At 69.4% G+C, this 16,987-nt stretch overlaps 1 protein-coding gene across 1 annotated transcript; it reads right to left on the reverse strand.

Moving 5' to 3' along the window:
* Window positions 1-2,436: 2,436 nt before the first annotated feature.
* ARTN (artemin) lies at window positions 2,437-15,994 on the reverse strand. The gene is made up of 5 exons (XM_007061533.4): window positions 15,622-15,994; window positions 14,594-14,696; window positions 5,673-5,740; window positions 5,195-5,384; window positions 2,437-4,642 (listed from the first exon to the last, which is right to left on the reverse strand). Exons 1-5 carry the CDS (start codon window positions 15,643-15,645, stop codon window positions 4,221-4,223), a joined length of 807 nt encoding a protein of 268 aa, XP_007061595.4. The 5' UTR covers window positions 15,646-15,994; the 3' UTR covers window positions 2,437-4,220.
* Between the last annotated feature and the right edge of the window lie 993 nt (window positions 15,995-16,987).

The raw sequence follows: 16,987 nt of genomic DNA on the forward strand, positions 1-16,987 counted from the left end.
GGCGCCGGGGGGGGTCTGTCTGTCTGTCTGTCCGCGCCCTCAGTCAGCCGCGGGCGGGCGGGCGCGCGGCGGGGGGCGGGGCGCGGGCGCGGGCGCGCGCGGGGAGGGCGGGGCGGGGCGCGGGGGGGGCGGGTCCGAGGCCTGCGGGCGCCGCGCTCGCGCCCCGGCGCTGCTGCCCTGGCTGCCTGACAGCGGGGCCGGGCGCCGGCCGGGGGCCTCGCCGGGGGGTCTGCCCACCGCGCTGCCTGCGCTGCCTGCCCGGCCCGGCCCGGCCCGGCCCGCCGCCTCGCCTCGCCGGCTGCCGCAGGCCCGGACCCGGACCCGGACCCCGACCTCGCTCTTGCCGCCGCCGCCACCACCGGCCCCCGACACCTCTCCCCGCAGGCGCAGCCCGGCCGGCCGCAATGAGGACCCGGAGCCGCGATGCATCTTGGGAGTTGTAGTTCCCGACCGCTCCGGCGCCCCCTGGCGGCCAGAGGGGAACGGCGTGCCGCGGGGCTCCGCCCTCTGCAGCCCAGCGCCGGGGTTTGGGGGCGGCACGGGGGGGGGGGGGGGGGGTCACTGGAGGGCTGTGCTGGGGATACATGAGCGAGGGCTGTGCTGGGGGTACATGGGGTGGGGGGGTCACTGGAGGGCTGTGCTGGGGGTACATGAGCGGGGGCTGTGCTGGGGGTACATGGGGTGGGGGGGTCACTGGAGGGCTGTGCTGGGGGTACATGGGGTGGGGGGGGTCACTGGAGGGCTGTGCTGGGGATACATGAGCGAGGGCTGTGCTGGGGGTACATGGGGTGGGGGGGGTCACTGGAGGGCTGTGCTGGGGATACATGGGGTGGGGGGGTCACTGGAGGGCTGTGCTGGGGGTACATGAGCGGAGGCTGTGCTGGGGGTACATGGGGTGGGGGGGTCACTGGAGGGCTGTGCTGGGGGTACATGGGGTGGGGGGGGTCACTGGAGGGCTGTGCTGGGGGTACATGGAGCGAGGGCTGTGCTGGGGGTACATGGGGTGGGGGGGTCACTGGAGGGCTGTGCTGGGGGTACATGAGCGAGGGCTGTGCTGGGGGTACATGGGGTGGGGGGGTCACTGGAGGGCTGTGCTGGGGGTACATGGAGCAAGGGCTGTGCTGGGGGTACATGGGGTGGGGGGGTCACTGGAGGGCTGTGCTGGGGATACATGAGCGAGGGCTGTGCTGGGGGTACATGGGGTGGGGGGGGGTCACTGGAGGGCTGTGCTGGGGATACATGGGGTGGGGGGGTCACTGGAGGGCTGTGCTGGGGGTACATGAGCGGGGGCTGTGCTGGGGGTACCTGGGGTGGGGGGGTCACTGGAGGGCTGTGCTGGGGGTACATGAGCGGAGGCTGTGCTGGGGGTACATGGGGTGGGGGGTCACTGGAGGGCTGTGCTGGGGGTGCATGGGGTGAGGGTCACTGGCCAGCCTGCTGGCTCTCATGGGATGATCGCTGCACGTTCCTGAGAGCGGGGTAGGAACACCCCCCCCACCCCCCCATGCATGGGGAACGTGTCCCTGACCCTACCAGTCACTGGTGAATTCATGCCCAGGAGCAGGGGGCTGTGACTCGAGTTGCCATTTTCCATAGAAACGCTGCTCCATTCAGGAATGCTGCTAGCTCCTGGCCTGCTGCCTATCCAGGGGCAGAGAGTTCCATAGGTGAATTATTCAGTCCCACTCCTGGCCATCCTGTGTCTGTACAGCACATTTTGCCTTTGCAAGGCGGGGCAGAGCTGCCTGGATGGCCTGGCACCTGGCCTCTCTGGCCAGACAGTAGCAGTCTGCTTTCTGTGCCCCTGGCAGCGCCCCCTCCCCACCCCGCCCCCCTAAGCACCATGGCTGAATTGCATTTGACTCCAACACTGGTGCGGGGCCTGGCTGGGTTACCTGCTACCTGCCCAGCTCCAGGTCCCCCTCTCCCGGGCACAGAGGTCCCAATGCGGGTGGGGACATGGCAGCTGCAGCAAGGCTGTACCTGCCTGCGTGAGGAAATGCACCCGTGACATACCAGGCCCCACCTGCTGGGCCAAGGCCAGGCAGCTACTCCGCCCTCCATGAGGAAACAGCATCTGACGCAACCTGCCAGGAGGAGTGTGGGTCCTGCTCTGCCCAGGGGAGAGGGCCAGGGCCCAGCACCAAGGGGAGAGGAGGGACAGCCCCAGATGTTGCCCTGGGCAGAGCAGAAGGGGGTGGAGTTCCCACACTGGGGTGGGCAGGGGTCCCGGAGAGGGGACGGGGGCACCCCAGAGGTAGGAAGTCCAGGTCAGGGCCCCCTGAGGAGGGATGGTTTGAAATGAGATCACAGCCCAGTGGCAGGCTCCAGTTAGACAGGGGGAGCATGGGAGTCGGGGCAGCGACGTGGGGCAGGGGGGCAGCCTCCCTTGTCCCCCCTCCTCACCCATGGCACAGCCTCTGCCCAGGCCCAGAGTCAGCTGCACAGCCCATCACTTTATTGCTACAGAAAAATACAACTGTACAAAAATAGAGTTTATCCAACTTTACAAATGCAGATACGGGTCAGAATAATATAAACGGGGGGGGGGCCGCGTGGGACTGCTGGCCACAGGCCCAGGCCTCCATAGCAGCAGCTTTACATTGACCCCCCTTCCCCCCCAACGTCATAAATAGGAGCCGCCGCTCAAGACCAATAAATAAATAACTTAGAGTAATAAATAGTCAGGGCCCAGCATGGCCGGGGGGTGCCCTGCCGGCCCGGCTCCCCTGCATGGGCACCAGCACTTGGCAGCTCACGCTGCTCCCCATGGGGGCAGACACAGGCTGCCCAGCCCCACAGCAGTGGGTGCCCGTGCCTGGCTGTGGCCTCTGCCCTAGGCACCTGTGGGGAGCCTCTGGCACCTGCACCCCCAGGCTGGTACCTGCTCCTCTCCCAGCAGCCCTTGGGCCCCCAGCACTTTCCTCTGCTGCAGCCACCCTGCTCCGCAATGGGCCCCCCAGGGCAGCTCACTGCCACCCCCACCCCGCCCCGCTGCCCTGTCCCAAGGGGCTGGGGGAGGGGGATCTTTTCTAGAGGGACAGGATAAGATGCCAGGGGACGGGCTCGGCCTGCCTGGTTTCTAGCCCCATATGCCCCCTTTGCTGGGCTGGACACTCAGCTCCAGCTTCCGCCAGCAGGTGGGAGGAGGTGGGGAGCGTCTGCGAGGCCCCCGCACCACTTCACTCCCACAGCACCGGCAGCTCTTCCCCCAGAAATACGGGGCAAAAAACTGCCACCCCAGGAGTGGAGGGGTCCTGGGTATAAATCCCAGGGAAAGGGGCCAGGCCACAAGCAGCTAGGAAGGGTGCACCCCAAAGCACACTGAGGGGCCTGTCCCTTTATGGGGGGCAATTCTAGCAAGTGGCTCAGAGGTCACCACAGCCTCTAGGCTAGGGCCAGCCCCAGCCCCTCCTCACACTGCCCCAGCCCGAGCCCTGGGGCCAGCTGCCTCCCACGCACTGCAGCCGGGCTAGAGCCAGCCGGAGCCAGGGGCAGCCCCCCGCAGGGTCACGCATCCCCCAGGGCTCTGGACCAAGCAGGGAGCCCATGCGGCCAAGGACCCAGCCTGGCAGTTCTTCCCCCTGGGCTAGGGGGTGCGGCTGGGCCAGGAGAGTGCGCACAGGGGCTGACGGTTCTCACACATCTTACTCCACAACAGATGCACTCAGGTTACCAGCCACCAGCCTGGGCAGCGGGGGCCCCGGAAGCCCGTTGTTGAGCTGGGACCGGAGCGGACGCCAGCCCTGCAGCTGGCACTCCAGGGAGGGCTGGGAAGGCCATGCCAGGCAGACGAGGCTGGCTGTTTGGCACTGGAGCGGGCAGCTCGGAGGCTGCTGTGTGAACATGGCAGAGCAGCGAGCAGGGCCCGGCTGGCAGGCTCCCTGCCAATGCTCGGCAACCTCCCGGGTCGCCAATGTCAGCGCCAGCTGGCAGGAGGCCAGTGACTGGGGAGGGAGGGGCAGTGTCCGGCCCAAGCAACGAGACTCGCCCAGCTGCCACCAGCCCCACGCTGGGGGTCCCGCTGCCGCTCGGCCTCAGCAGAAGGGGGAGGGCCGGGTGAACTCTCATCCCCCACTGAGCCGCTCCTCCGGGAGGTTTGGCACCGCTGCAGCCTTCGCCTATCCCCACCGCTCTCTATGTGCCATGGGGCCCGAGTCTGGGCAGCGCCAGGCGGGCAGCGCCAGGAGCTTAGAGCGGGCACCACCCCTGCAGATCAGTCAGCCAATGCACCTGCACTCGGCCGCAGAAAGCTTCTCCACCGTCTGCCAGGTGTTGTGCACGTTCATGAAGGAGACGGCTTCGTAGCGGGTGGGCCGGCAGCAGGGGTGGCTGGCCACGTGGCCCAGCGGGCCCGGCTTGATGGCCTTCTCCCGCAGCAGGGTGGCCAGTGTCAGGTCGTAGTTGCTGCGGCTGCGGTGGCAGGACCCGCTGCAGTACTTGAAGGGCACGATCTCGTCCGAGTCGAAGCCCAGCCCCAGGTCGCGCACCTTCACCATCAGCCTGCGGACGGTGCAGTTGGGGCCGTCCCTGGGCCGGCTTCTCTTGTCTTTGGTGGGGCGCAGGGGTGAGCGCTCGGCCCGGAGCAGCAGGTCCTTGGCCAGCTCCCCTTCCCCGGGCCCCACTGCCGTCACGTTGTCCCCTGGGTACACAGGGTAGTCAGCCAGAGTACGCCCCCCCCACTCCTTCCTGCCCCCAGAGGGGCTGTCTGGTGCCCGCGGGACCCACAGCACGGGGAGAGCCCACCCGGCCCACGCACACAGCCAGGGCTCAGAGGGAGCAGGGGGCACAGGAGAGGACGGGGCGGGTAGATGCCAACCGGCTCCTGCAGCCAGGACTCAGTCCTAGCGTCAGCCTGGGGCAGGGCCCCGCTGCCCTGGGCTCTGCCCGTCCCTGCCTGGGGTGGCCAGGGGCCCTTTGGGGGGCGCACTCCTGCCTCAGCTCTGGGGCTCAGGGTCACCAGCTGCCCTGAGCTCAGGAGCCTGCCCCCTCCCGGTAGCCCTGGTGCCCCCAGGCCCTGAGCAGTGCTGGGCATGTGGGGCCCACGGGGCTCTCTGCTCCCGGAACGGGAGGCATGACACAGGGGCATGTGTGAACTGCCCTGAGCAATACTGACCCAGGCACCCCCATCGTGCCTGGCCCTTCTCCTGCCCCATGCCCTCCCGCTCCCCTCTCCTCCCCCACCCACACCTACCGGAGAGGTGGCTCCAGGCTTTGGCGAGCAGTGCCTCCAGGCTGTCCTCTGCTCCGGGGCTGGCGGTGCCCATGCCGCCCGCAGTGGGTGCAGCCCCCAGGGTGGTGTTGCGGTGCCAGGTGTGCGGGGTTCCCGTGGCCACGCTGCTCAGCAGCGACAGGATGGCGAGGGCACCCCACAGCACCCCCTCCTGGAACACAGCACGGGCTCAGCATGGCAGCAACGCGCACGGGGTGCGGGCCGGGCGCAGGGGGGATGGGGCGCTCCATGCTGCAGCCCCCAAGGCAGGGCTCCCAGCCTCCCCGGGAGAGGGCCAGAGTCGGGGGGGGGGGCAGGAGAGGGGAGCAGGACCCACAGGGGAAAGCCAGACTAGCCAAGGCTGCATACCCCTTGCCTGGGCCACAGCTGCCCCCACCCCTCTGTGCGTTGCTTCCACAGGGGCTCTGGAGCGGGCCTTCTGCCATGGGGCTGCACTCACCCTGGGCCTTTGGCACAGAGTCCTCGTGGGGGGGGAGGCAGGCCCCCCCGCTGTCTGCTCCATCCTGTCTGCAAATACAAAGATTGGGGGTGAGTGTGAATGCTCCTGGGCTGGGGATGCCGGGGAAGGAAACCCACCCACGGGGCCGGGGCCAACCACCCCCTGCCCCAGACACATGGCGCCTTCACCCCTCAGCCCCACATGCCTGGCCCCTGCCTCGCTCTGGACAGCATTCCCAGAGAGGGCTGGACTAACGTGGGGTGTGGGGGGTCAGGACACAGCTCCCTCCAGCCTGTTGGTAAACACAGCCCTATCCCCCCACCTGTAACGTCAACCCCCACCACCTTCCCCCCACTGCCCTCCACCCCAACATTGACACCCCCCAAACACCCACCACCCCCTCCCTCACAGCCCTCCAACCCCCAATATCCTCCCCCTTCCCCTCCCCCCCGGTTGGTCCCTGGGGCTGCAATTAGCAGCTGGTCGGCTGTCCCATGGCCTCCCAACAGGGGTTAATGCCAGCCCTCTGGCCTGGGCCCTCTTCCCAGCGGCTTCCCTTAATTGGCACAGGCTGGGCTGTGTCCCCACAATCTTGGAGCAGGCTGGGCCAGAGCCTGGGAGCCGCTCCCCGAGCCGGGGGGGGGGGGGAGCAGGGGTGTCCCAGAGCCCATCAGCTCCTCTGGGTAGCCCTGGGAGGCTCCTGGGTCAGCTGGAGGTGCCCCTCGCCCCAGGCTCTAGTGGCTCAGTTCGAAGGCAGAATTTCGGGGGAGTGCGTACAAGGCCCAGCTCTGCTCCCAGCCCCCCCGGAACGGGTGGCGGGAGGGTGGGAAGTACTGAGCGCTGCCGGGGGCCTTGTCTGTGCCCAGAGCACACGTTTCACTCTGATCACTGGGGAGCGAGAACCGCACCCCCGGGGAGAAGCCCCCCCGCCTTCACACCAGCACCCGGGAGGGAGGGAGTCAGGATGGAGCAGCCTGGGCCCCTCCTGCCCCGCATGCCTCTGGCAGGCTCACGGCCCAGGCAAGAGGGTTTAACTCCTCACTAGCATAACTGAGGACCTCCTTCTCCATAGGAATGGCCAGTCTTTCTCTGAATCTGGTGGCCCCCTGGGGCTCTATGGGATCTAGTGGCAGTGAGTTCCACAGGCTCATCTGGTACTTCCCCTAGTCCTGCCCATCTCTCCTGGCCTCTGACCCAGCTCAATGCCACTCCCTGAGCCCCTCCTTCCCCTAGTCTCACTGTGCTTTGGAGAAGCCGGGAGCAGAACAGGGGAGCCCAGGGAGGCGGCCTGAGCAAGCTAGAGACCAGGTCTAGGACACTCATCCCCTAGGCACCAAATGCCTGAGCAAGCCAAGCCAAACCCAGCAACAAGCTAGCCCACAGCCCCCCCCACCCCCCCGCACAGAACAGGGCCCCAGCACAGCACGCCCCAGCACCAGACGGCGCCTTCGGCCACAGTGGCTGGACTCCCGCAGGGCTTGGGGGCAGAGCAGAGCTCCTCGCCAGACAGCCATGCTGCCTGTGACACCTGGCCCCGAGAGCAGCTGGGGCGGCCCCCTGCTATGGGGCAACCTGCCCCCGGGCTCCAACCCCACGCACAAGGCAGGTGCAGGGGCAAGTGCACGCACACACGTGCACCAGGCCGAGCCCCGTGCACCGATGGCCTCCCCTGCAGCTGCCGTTGGGCTTGCAGCCCTTTCTCCTGCGCAGAGGCTCGCCGGAGCTGCCCGCCCAGCCCTACCCGCCAGCCATTCGTCCAGAGCCTGGCGAGACACTCGAATCGTCCCGTCCGACGTGCATGACCCGGCACTGAGCTCCCCACTGAGCTGCCTGTTCCCCTGCTAGCGACGTGTCTGCACAGGCTGCCACCTCCCTGCTCCTCCTTCCCGGGAACCGAGTATCCCAGTCCCAGCCCAAAACCCCCAGCCCCTGCCACAACCCCATTCACCCCCCCAACACACCCTGTTCTGTCCAGCTCTGCCCGTTCCTGCTCTGTGCCTGGGAGAAGGAGAAACGGGTGCTGCTGGGCACTCAGGCATCCGCAATGGGGCAGGACAGCGGGCTGGGTGCAGTGAGTGTTAACGGGCCATCACCAACAGCCCCAGGGGACCGCACTGGATCACCCACAATGCATCACAACCCAGGAACTGTGCACAGCCGCGAATGGGGTCTCATCACCCCTGCCCGGCCATGGCAGGACTCAGGCTTGCCAGTCGTTGCAGGCTGATGGCTGGTGAGAGATGGGCACCGCAGGAGAACGGGGACCATCAAGCCAGCTCCAGCCCCACGAGCAGGGTGCAGGGCCTGGGTAGAGGGATCCGCCCCTAGCCCCAAGCCCCAAGCCCAGCACCTGCAGCCCTGGCCTGGCCTGTGCCCTGATGGGAGAGGGAGGAGGAGTCGGGCCCAGCCCTCTCCGCCCGCACACAGTGGCCAGGCAGGCCCAGCCCATTGGCTGCAGATCCACAGAGCAGGAAACCAGCCAGGTGATTACACAAGTGCCCTGGCTCCCAGCCCACAGGCAGCTCGTCACATCCAGCTGGAAAGCCTCTTTACCTGGGGGCTGCAGCTGCTCCCCGCTCCACCCATGGTGGGCCCTGAGGTCAGTGGGGATGGGCAATGCCCTCTCTACCTGCCCTGCCCAGAGCAAACCCCTCCCCGCTGGCTGAGCTGCCCCGCAGAGCTCGGCCTGCATCCCCAGCCCCGGAGCTGCGGGAAGGCAGAGCAGCGCTGGCAGCAGAACCATGGATGGACTTTGGCCAAGGGAATCCACACGGGCCTTTGGCCACCCCCTGGGTGGTGACCACTCCCTCCACAGCCCCTTAGCTGTCCTGGGCCAGCCAGAGCAGCTCAGTCCCTCTGAGCAGCGTGTGGAAAGCCGCACGGCGTCCTTGTGACCATCACGGCACCAGGCAGCCCCGACCAATGCCTGGACTCGGCCCCAGCCCCCCCATTCGTAACCCATAGTGCCAAGGCCCTGCAGCTGCGCAGGAGAAGGGGGCGAGCTCCCTCTGGGACAGAGCTGGGAGATGCCAGCCTGAGAGAAGAGGGCCGGGGCCAGGCCTTTGCAGCAGGTACCTAGCCCCGTGTGCCAGCCCTGCTCTGAGGCCCAGCGTGGAGCGAGTGCGCGGGGCAGTCACCTCCAGCTGGGCCCCTCCGAAGCCTCAGGGGAGACAGGGCCTGGCGACATCACCTCTGGCTGTGGGGCCAGCGCTGCTAGAGATGCCAGCAGGGTCTCTGCCCAGCCGCAGCTGGTCCTGGGGGGGCTGGGAGCCTCCCCGTGCGGGGATTTGGGCGCCACCTGCCCTGCCAGGTTGGTCCCCCTCCGGTATCCCATGGCTGGCTGAGCTGCAATTCTCCACTAGCCCTGAGGGGGGCAGCACAGACCCAGCCTGTGCTGGCCCTTCACCGTGTCACTGCAAACCCAAGCCAGAGAGAATTCCCCCCTTCCCACGCCCCTGGGGCCAGCCAGCCCCACGCGCAGTCACCTCCAATCCCGCACTAACGGGCCAGCACCTCGCAGGCGGGAGGATCCGCAGGGGCCGAGGGGCACCCAGCAACCCCAAAGTGCTGACAGACACGAGCCCCCAGGGTCACCCCCCTCAACGCAACGAAGGGGACTCTGGCCCCAGCCTGACCTGAGGGGGATGGGTGGGCAGGTTAGAGAGGCGAACGGGCAGTCTGTCATCCGGCGGGGGGCCCATGTGCCTCAGTCTGCACCGGCTGCCTTGCCAGAGCCAGCGGAGGCCGAGCTCAGAGCCCAGCTCTGCTGGAAGGAGCGAGTCCAGCTGTGCCAGCTGCCAGGGCGCTGTGGGCACCCGAGGGTGCCACCGGCAGTGCAGACACCCAGGGGCCCGGCATGCAGCCTCCGCCCCTCCCAGGGGCCCTGGGGCGGGAACCCAGGACAGAACCGAATCTCTTCCCCGCCCCCCCTTCGCTGTGCCCGCACCCTGGGGGACTGGGATGGGGGCAGAGTCACACCTGGGGCTGCAGCCCCGCCCTGGAGGAAACACAAGGACACAAAGACCCACAAGTCACCTGCCTTGGGCGCTGGCCCAGCTGTCCTCTCAGCAGGCCTGTTAGCTGCAGCTGCCGCCCCTGCCTCAATCACCGAGTCACAGGAGACCTGGGCTCCGGGCTTGTCTCCCTCCTGCTGGGCAACAGAGACAGGCAGGTCTGCGGGGAACACCTGCCGCGGGCGCCCACCCTGGTAGGCTTGGAGCTGCCGCTTGAGGGCAGACCTGGCCAGGGTCACGCCACCCCTTCAGCACGAAAGGGCAGCCGCTCCGGAGACGGGATTCCCAGCCCCTCCTGCCGCTGGAGCCAGCCCCGAAGCGACCTCCAACAGAGCTTCTCCTCCAACAGCTCCTCAGCCTGGGGACTGGCACGTGCCACTCACGGCCCCGGTTCCCCGGCTCGACGGGCCTCTGGAGAACAGCTTCCATAGGGAGTACCCGGCTGGTGGGGCTACAGAGCACGGCACGGCCGGCACTGCTAGCCAACGACAGGCTTTAGCGGCTCAAGCAAGTCTAGCAAGAGCAGGACACAACACAAAGGCAGGCAGCCGGGGGGCGCCAGGAGGGCAAGGCTGGGGCACCTTGAGCCTCTGTGGGAAGGACGGGACACAGCGTGGGGCCCATGGCTGGGAGGCTGCTCATAGCCGTGGGATTGAGCCAGAGAAGGTGCCTGGCAAAGCACAGGGAGGGTGAGAGCACCACATGGCACTGTCACAGCCTCCAGTTCACAGCACTGCAGGCAGAACCCAGGCGTCCGGGCCTCCAGCTCGTCCCTGGGCCACCAGCCCCGCTGAGTGCAGAGGGCAGGGGGCACTGGGGACAGCGCTGAAGGAGGCGAAGGGAGCTAGGCGTCAAAGGAGGGACCGGCAGGGGCGGAGCTGGGGAGGCCCTGAGCAGCAGTGGCGGTGGGAGGGGCAGGAAGGCAGGGGAGGGAGGACAGGGCCCTCGAGGGCCCCGAAAGCTGGGGCGTGTGCTGGGCAGAGGCAGCACAAGGAGGCACGACAGCGACGGTACGAGGGGGACGGAGATCCTGGAGCATCAGGTACCCGATACCCACAGCGCCAGGAGAGCTGGGCGCAGGGCAGCCGCTGCCAAGCTCTGGCCCCTGGAGAGCGGCTGCTCACATGGGGCTGGCTCCTCCTCCCTTTGAAGCTGCACTTGCAGGCTCCTGGCTCCTCGCCTCTCTGCAAGAGCCAGCCCAGCTGCTCCCCCATGGGGCCAGTGCGGGGGCGTCTGCCACCAGCAGGGGACAAGGCAGCTGGGCAGCGGGCCCAGGAGCTGGAGCAGGCGGCTGGGAGGCGCGCACAGCGGAGAGAGCGATGGCTTTCCACAACGGGCAGAACGCGGGCTGAGCTGCAGACGGCGGGACACACAGACGCTCCCTGAGCTGGAGAATCGTGCCACGGGGTTTGGCTGGAACAGCCACCGGCTCAGCCATGGAGCCCAGCAATTTCCAGAGACTCTGCACCGGGGGGACTCCAGTTATCCGGGAGATTCCCGACGAAGGCAGAGAGGCGCTGACCCGAAGCTGGCGGGGGTCAGGCAGACCGCATGGCGTGCAGGCGGGGCACATTCAGGCACAGCCCATGCCAGAGGAATGGCGGAAATGGGCCAAAAGCAGAAGCAACCAGTGAAGGGAAGCGGGTGGGCGCTCGTGCAGGAAGGCAGGCCCCAGGCATGGACTGGGGGCTCTGGGCTGGGCCCAAGCCATGACACTCTCTTGGGGCCATCACGTAATCCCACGTAACCCGCACTCTCTCTATCCCACTGCCCTGGGCTCCGCCAGGCTCCAGGGATGGACTGGCGAGTGCTCAGTGCGGAGGGGCTGGGGTACCCGGAGTCATGGGGTCATGGGGGGGGGTGGTCAAGGACCCAAGGCCTGTTCTGCGGCTGTGGCGTGTGCCGCAGACACAGCTCACGAGCCCCAGGCTGCAGCAGGGCAGATTCAGGCTACAGGCTCTTTAGGACGCACAAGGACCACACCTGCCTTTAGGACGCCTGGCCCCCGAAAATGAGCGTGCACCTCTCTGGCCCTCCCCCTCGGCCTGGCTGTGCTCTGCTGGCTGGAGACCGGACATAAAGGCCGCAGGGCCAGGGTGGGAGGGAGGGGGAGTTCCATGGGTGACAGCTCCCTGCCCACACACACACTGCCAGCCTCTGGCTAGCACGACACCAAGCTGCCTGCTGTTCTCCCCGGCCCCCAGCAGCCTCCTGGCTCTAAAGGGCAGCGCGGGAGGAGGGGGAGACCGGCTCCAGGACCCCTGCTGGAGCTATCCCACCTAAGGTCCGGGGGAGCCAGGCGCATCCTGTCGGAGACCAGGGCTGCTGGGGGGCATGGCTGTGACTCTAAACCTCCCTGGGTCTCCTGGCTGCTGCAGAAAGAGGATTGTGGAGCTACCCTCCCAGTCCCCGAGTAGCCCCAGGGCTGCGCCTGCCGCTGATCAGTGCTGAGTAAAGCCAACATGCTTCCGGGCCCCATCAGTGCCCCCCAGGGCTCTGGAGGCAGCAGCCGACCCGACAGGGTCCAGGTAATCTCAGCAGGCGGCTGCGGGGGAGGGGAGAGCAATGCTGAGCAGCAGCAGAGACGCCGGAGCTGGCTGCTGGCTCAGGCAGACCACGCTGCATAGAGCTCGGCAGGCAGGTGCTACTCAGCAGAATTAGCCGAGTGTCTGCAGCAAATATGCATATTCATTAACTCTGCCAGAGCTCTGGAGAAACCAGTCTGTCAGTGCCCACCACCCCAGGCTTCTGGCATCCCCTTTGCCAGTGGATTTGTTGTGCCCTGACCCTCAGGGCTCTCTCTAGCCTTGGCTGAGCCTAGACACCCGAGTATCGCAGACAGGGAAGGACAAATTGCCCAGGCCTGACGGAGCGGGAGGGACTAGGCACTCCCAGCAGGTCCCTGCCAGCGGCTGATTTCCACAGACCGCAAGGGCGCTGCAGCAAAGGAAGGCGGCTCCAGGCAGATGGGACGGGGTCCCTGGACCCTCCTGCTGGGGCGGGAGGAAGGAGAGGAAGCCTCTGAGCCAGCTGGAGAATCGTCCCTGCAGACGAGAGGATGTTTACACACTCGTCCCGGGTGCTACTGCCTCAGGGACGCCCCCTCCCCCCACCAGGGGCGGCTGGAAGAGCGACCCGGGGCTTCCCCTCCCCCCCGGCAGGCAGCACGCTGCAGAAAGGGGCTGCAGGACCGTGCGTTGCCCGGACAAGCCAGAGCTCCCGCTGCTGCTCCCGGAGAAACTTTCCAGAGGAAGGGAGGAGGGAGATTTATGTTTACGTTCCTACACAAACACTTGGAAATGTCAGCGTGAAGCCTTCCATGGGCTGGAAGCTGCCCAAGGGCCTGGTGTCCCGCTCACCTCACAGAGAGCCCAACCGACGCCTCCAGGACGGCTCACGCCCGCCGGCGGAGCTGCCTCCCCGGGGCCCAGCTCACCGGCTCCGTGGCTGAGATGGGAACCCAGCGCCCAGACCAGCCTCCTGCATGGGGCCAACCCGACAGCCTTGCGCGCCCCCCAAAGCGCAGCCAGAGCCCGCTGGGCTCCCGCAGCCCCAGGCCTCGCCCAGGGCCAGAGAGCCATGTGCTACCGCCACTCTCCAGCCAGGCCAAGGGGCGCTGGCCGGTCAGGCTGGGCCCGCGTCAGGAGCGACCCAGGCCGGCGCTCGCTGCCCCCTGGCCAGCTCGCTGCGGGGCGCGGAGGGGCATCACCAGCCGGATAGGCCCTGGCAGGTTCCCGCCACCCGGGAAGCCGTCAAGTGGCCGGTGATGGAACGGCCAGGTCCCAGCCGCCCACAGCCGAGCCACGAATCCACCCCTGGGAACCGGAACGAGGCAGCACCGAGCCCCCAGCCCTGCTCCCTTCCTCTCGCCCCTCAATCCACCGGCTCGGGGGCTCGCTCTGGGAGAGGGACCCCAGCACCGCCTCGGGGCCCAGAGCTGATGCACGGGGGCACAGCTGCCCCACAGATCCCGAGCCAGGCCGCCTCCAGCCTGGCCCCGGCACCCAGCTCTGGGGCAGGGAAGATCCATGGGCAGGGGAAAGAAGTGCCCTGCTCTAGGGGGCCCCAGGCTGCCCCTAATGCTGGGAAGGAGATGCTAGGGGGGAACAAGGCCTTGGGCACCCGGCTGGGCCGCCCCAGGGAGCGGAGCAGGGAGGCCCCTGCCGGGAGCTAATTTGGGCAGCTGCCAGCGGCTAAACAGGGGATTAGCCCGGCCTGGCTCGGCTCAGCTGGGCCCAGTGTGCGGGGCCACGTGTGCCTTGACTGGGGGTGGCCCCAGAGCGACCCACCTCAGGGCCCCCCTCCCCTGTGCACAGCCCAGGGCAGACTGGACGCAGAGACCCGACCACAAGAACCCCCGCCCCTCCCCCCCCGCCGCGGGGCGACCCCCGCCCCTCCCCCCCCCGCCGCGGGGCGACCCTCCCTCAACAACCCCCGCCCCTCCCCCCCCGCCGCGGGGCGACCCGACCACAACAACCCCCGCCCCTCCCCCCCCCGCCGCGGGGCGACCCTCCCTCAACAACCCCCGACCCTCCCCCCCCGCCGCGGGGCGACCCTCCCCCAACAACCCCCGACCCTCCCCCCCCCGCCGCGGGGCGACCCTCCCTCAACAACCCCCGACCCTCCCCCCCCGCCGCGGGGCGACCCTCCCTCAACAACCCCCGCCCCTCCCCCCCGCCGCCGCGGGGCGACCCTCCCTCAACAACCCCCGACCCTCCCCCCCCCGCCGCGGGGCGACCCTCCCCCAACAACCCCCCCCCCCCGCCGCGGGGCGACCCTCCCTCAATAACCCCACGGTTGCTGCCGAGGCGGGGCCGCTGCCGCTCGAGTCTCAGTCTGGGGCAGCGGCTGCCGCGGCCCCCGGCCCGGCCCCCCGGGAACCCTCCGCCCCAGCCCCGCTCCACTCACCGTGCGCGCCGGGAGCCTGCGGACCATGCTCCGGGGGTCGCGGCCGGGACGCACCTCCCCCTGGCCCCGGGCACCGGTCCCTGGCGGGCATCGAGTCCGCTCCCTGCGGCCGCCAGAGGGACAAAATCACCGGGGCTCCCGGCACCGGGGCACAGACAGACAGACCGACCCCCCGCGTCCCGCCCCGGACAGACCGACCCCCCCCCCAGTCCTGGGACAGACCGACCGACCCCCCCCCGCGTCCCGCCCTGGACAGACCGACCGACCTCCCAGTCCTGGGACAGACCGACCGACCCCCCCCCGCGTCCCGCCCCGGACAGACCGACCGACCCCCCCCCACTCCTGGGACAGACCGACCGACCGACCCCCCCCCCCCAGTCCTGGGACAGACAGACCGACCCCCCGCGTCCCGCCCCGGACAGACCGACCGACCCCCCCCCCAGTCCTGGGACAGACAAACCGACCCCCCGCGTCCCGCCCCGGACAGACCGACCGACCCCCCACCCGTCCTGGGACAGACAGACCGACCCCCCCCCACTCCCGGGACAGACCGACCGACCCCTCCTCCTTCAGACAGACAGACAGACCGACCCCCCCCATCCCGGGACAGATAGACCGACCGCCCCGTCCCGCCCCCGGACAAACCGACCCCCCTACGTCCCGGGACAGACCGACCGACCCCCCCAGTCCCGCCCTCGGACAGACCGACCAACCGATCTCCCACTTCCCGGGACAGACCGACCGACCCCCCCCGTCCCAGCCCCGGACAGACCGACCGACCGACCCCCCGGCCCCGGACACACCGACCGACCGACCCCCCGGCCCCGGACAGACCGACCGACCGACCGACCCCCCCGTCCCGTCCCCGGACAGACCGACCGACCCCCCCCCCGTCCCAGCCCCGGACAGACCGACCGACCGACCCCCCGGCCCCGGACAGACCGACCGACCGACCCCCCCCGTCCCGTCCCCGGACAGACCGACCGACCCCCCCGTCCCGGGACAGACTCCCAGGCCCCACCCGGTACCTCTTGGCTGCGGTGCGGGCGCATCCCCGGCGGGCTCTGGCGCTCAGCCGGCCCCGGGGGCCATGGCCGGGCTCCGGGACTCGCCGCCCGCCCGCCCGGCCGGCTCACGTTGTCCGCATGGCGAGCCCCGGGGGGCAGGTGCCCGGCGCTGCCTGCGCCGCCCTGCGCGGGAGAGGAGGCGGGTTAGAGCCGGGCGGGCCGGGGCTCGCCCCCCGGGGCCGGCAGGTGGGACCAGGGGCCGAGCCGGGCCGGGCCGGGCCGGGACTCACCGAGCGGGGCGAAGCGGCTCCGGGGCCGGGCGGGCGGGCTCGGACCTGCGGCTGCCGGCGGGGCTCGCGGGCGGCCTCTGGGAGGCAGGAGCCGGCTCCATCCTCCTCGCCCGGCCGCTTCTGGTGTCAAATTCCAGGGGCCCCGTCACCTGATCCCCGGGCGGGGTGGAGCTGGGGGCACCCACGGGCCAGGAGCCGCCCCCCGGACAGACCCACGGGCACCCCCCTTCGCCAGCCGGGACAGACCCACGGACACCACCCCCCCCGCCAGCCGGGACAGACCCACGGACACCCCCCCCGCACAGACCCACGGACACCCCCCCCGCCAGCCGGGACAGACCCACGGACACCCCCCCCCGGACAGACCCACGGACACCCCCCCCCGCCAGCCGGGACAGACCCACGGACACCCTCCCCCCCAGACAGACCCAAGGACACCCTCCCCCGCCAGCCGGGACAGACACATGTACACCCTCCCCGGGCAGACCCACGGACACCCCCCTCCGCTAGCCGGGACAGACCCACGGACACCACCCCCCCAGACAGACCCAAGGACACCCTCCCCCGCCAGCCGGGACAGACACACGGACACCCCCCCCGGACAGACCCACGGACACCCCCCTCCGCCAGCCGGGACAGACCCACGGACACCCCCCCCCGGGCAGACCCACGGACACCCCCCCCGCCAGCCGGGACAGACACACGGACACCCCCCCCCCCGCCAGCCGGGACAGACACATGGACACCCTCCCCGGGCAGACCCACGGACACCCCCCTCCGCCAGCCGGGACAGACACATGGACACCCCCCCCCGGACAGACACACGGACACCCCCTCCCCCGCCAGCCGGGACAGACACATGGACACCACCCCCGGACAGACCCACGGACATCCCCCCCTCCAGCCGGGACAGACACATGGACACCCCCCCAGGACAGACACACGGACATCCCCCGCCAGCCGAGACAGACACATGGACACCCCCCCGGACAGACCCATGGACCCCCCCCCCCGCGCCAGCCGGGACAGACACACGGACACCCCGCCCCCCGGACAGACACACGGACCCCCCCCACCAGCTGGGACAGACACACGGA

Source organism: Chelonia mydas, chromosome 8 (genome assembly GCF_015237465.2).
Source record: "Chelonia mydas isolate rCheMyd1 chromosome 8, rCheMyd1.pri.v2, whole genome shotgun sequence".
Taxonomy (NCBI): domain Eukaryota; kingdom Metazoa; phylum Chordata; order Testudines; family Cheloniidae; genus Chelonia; species Chelonia mydas.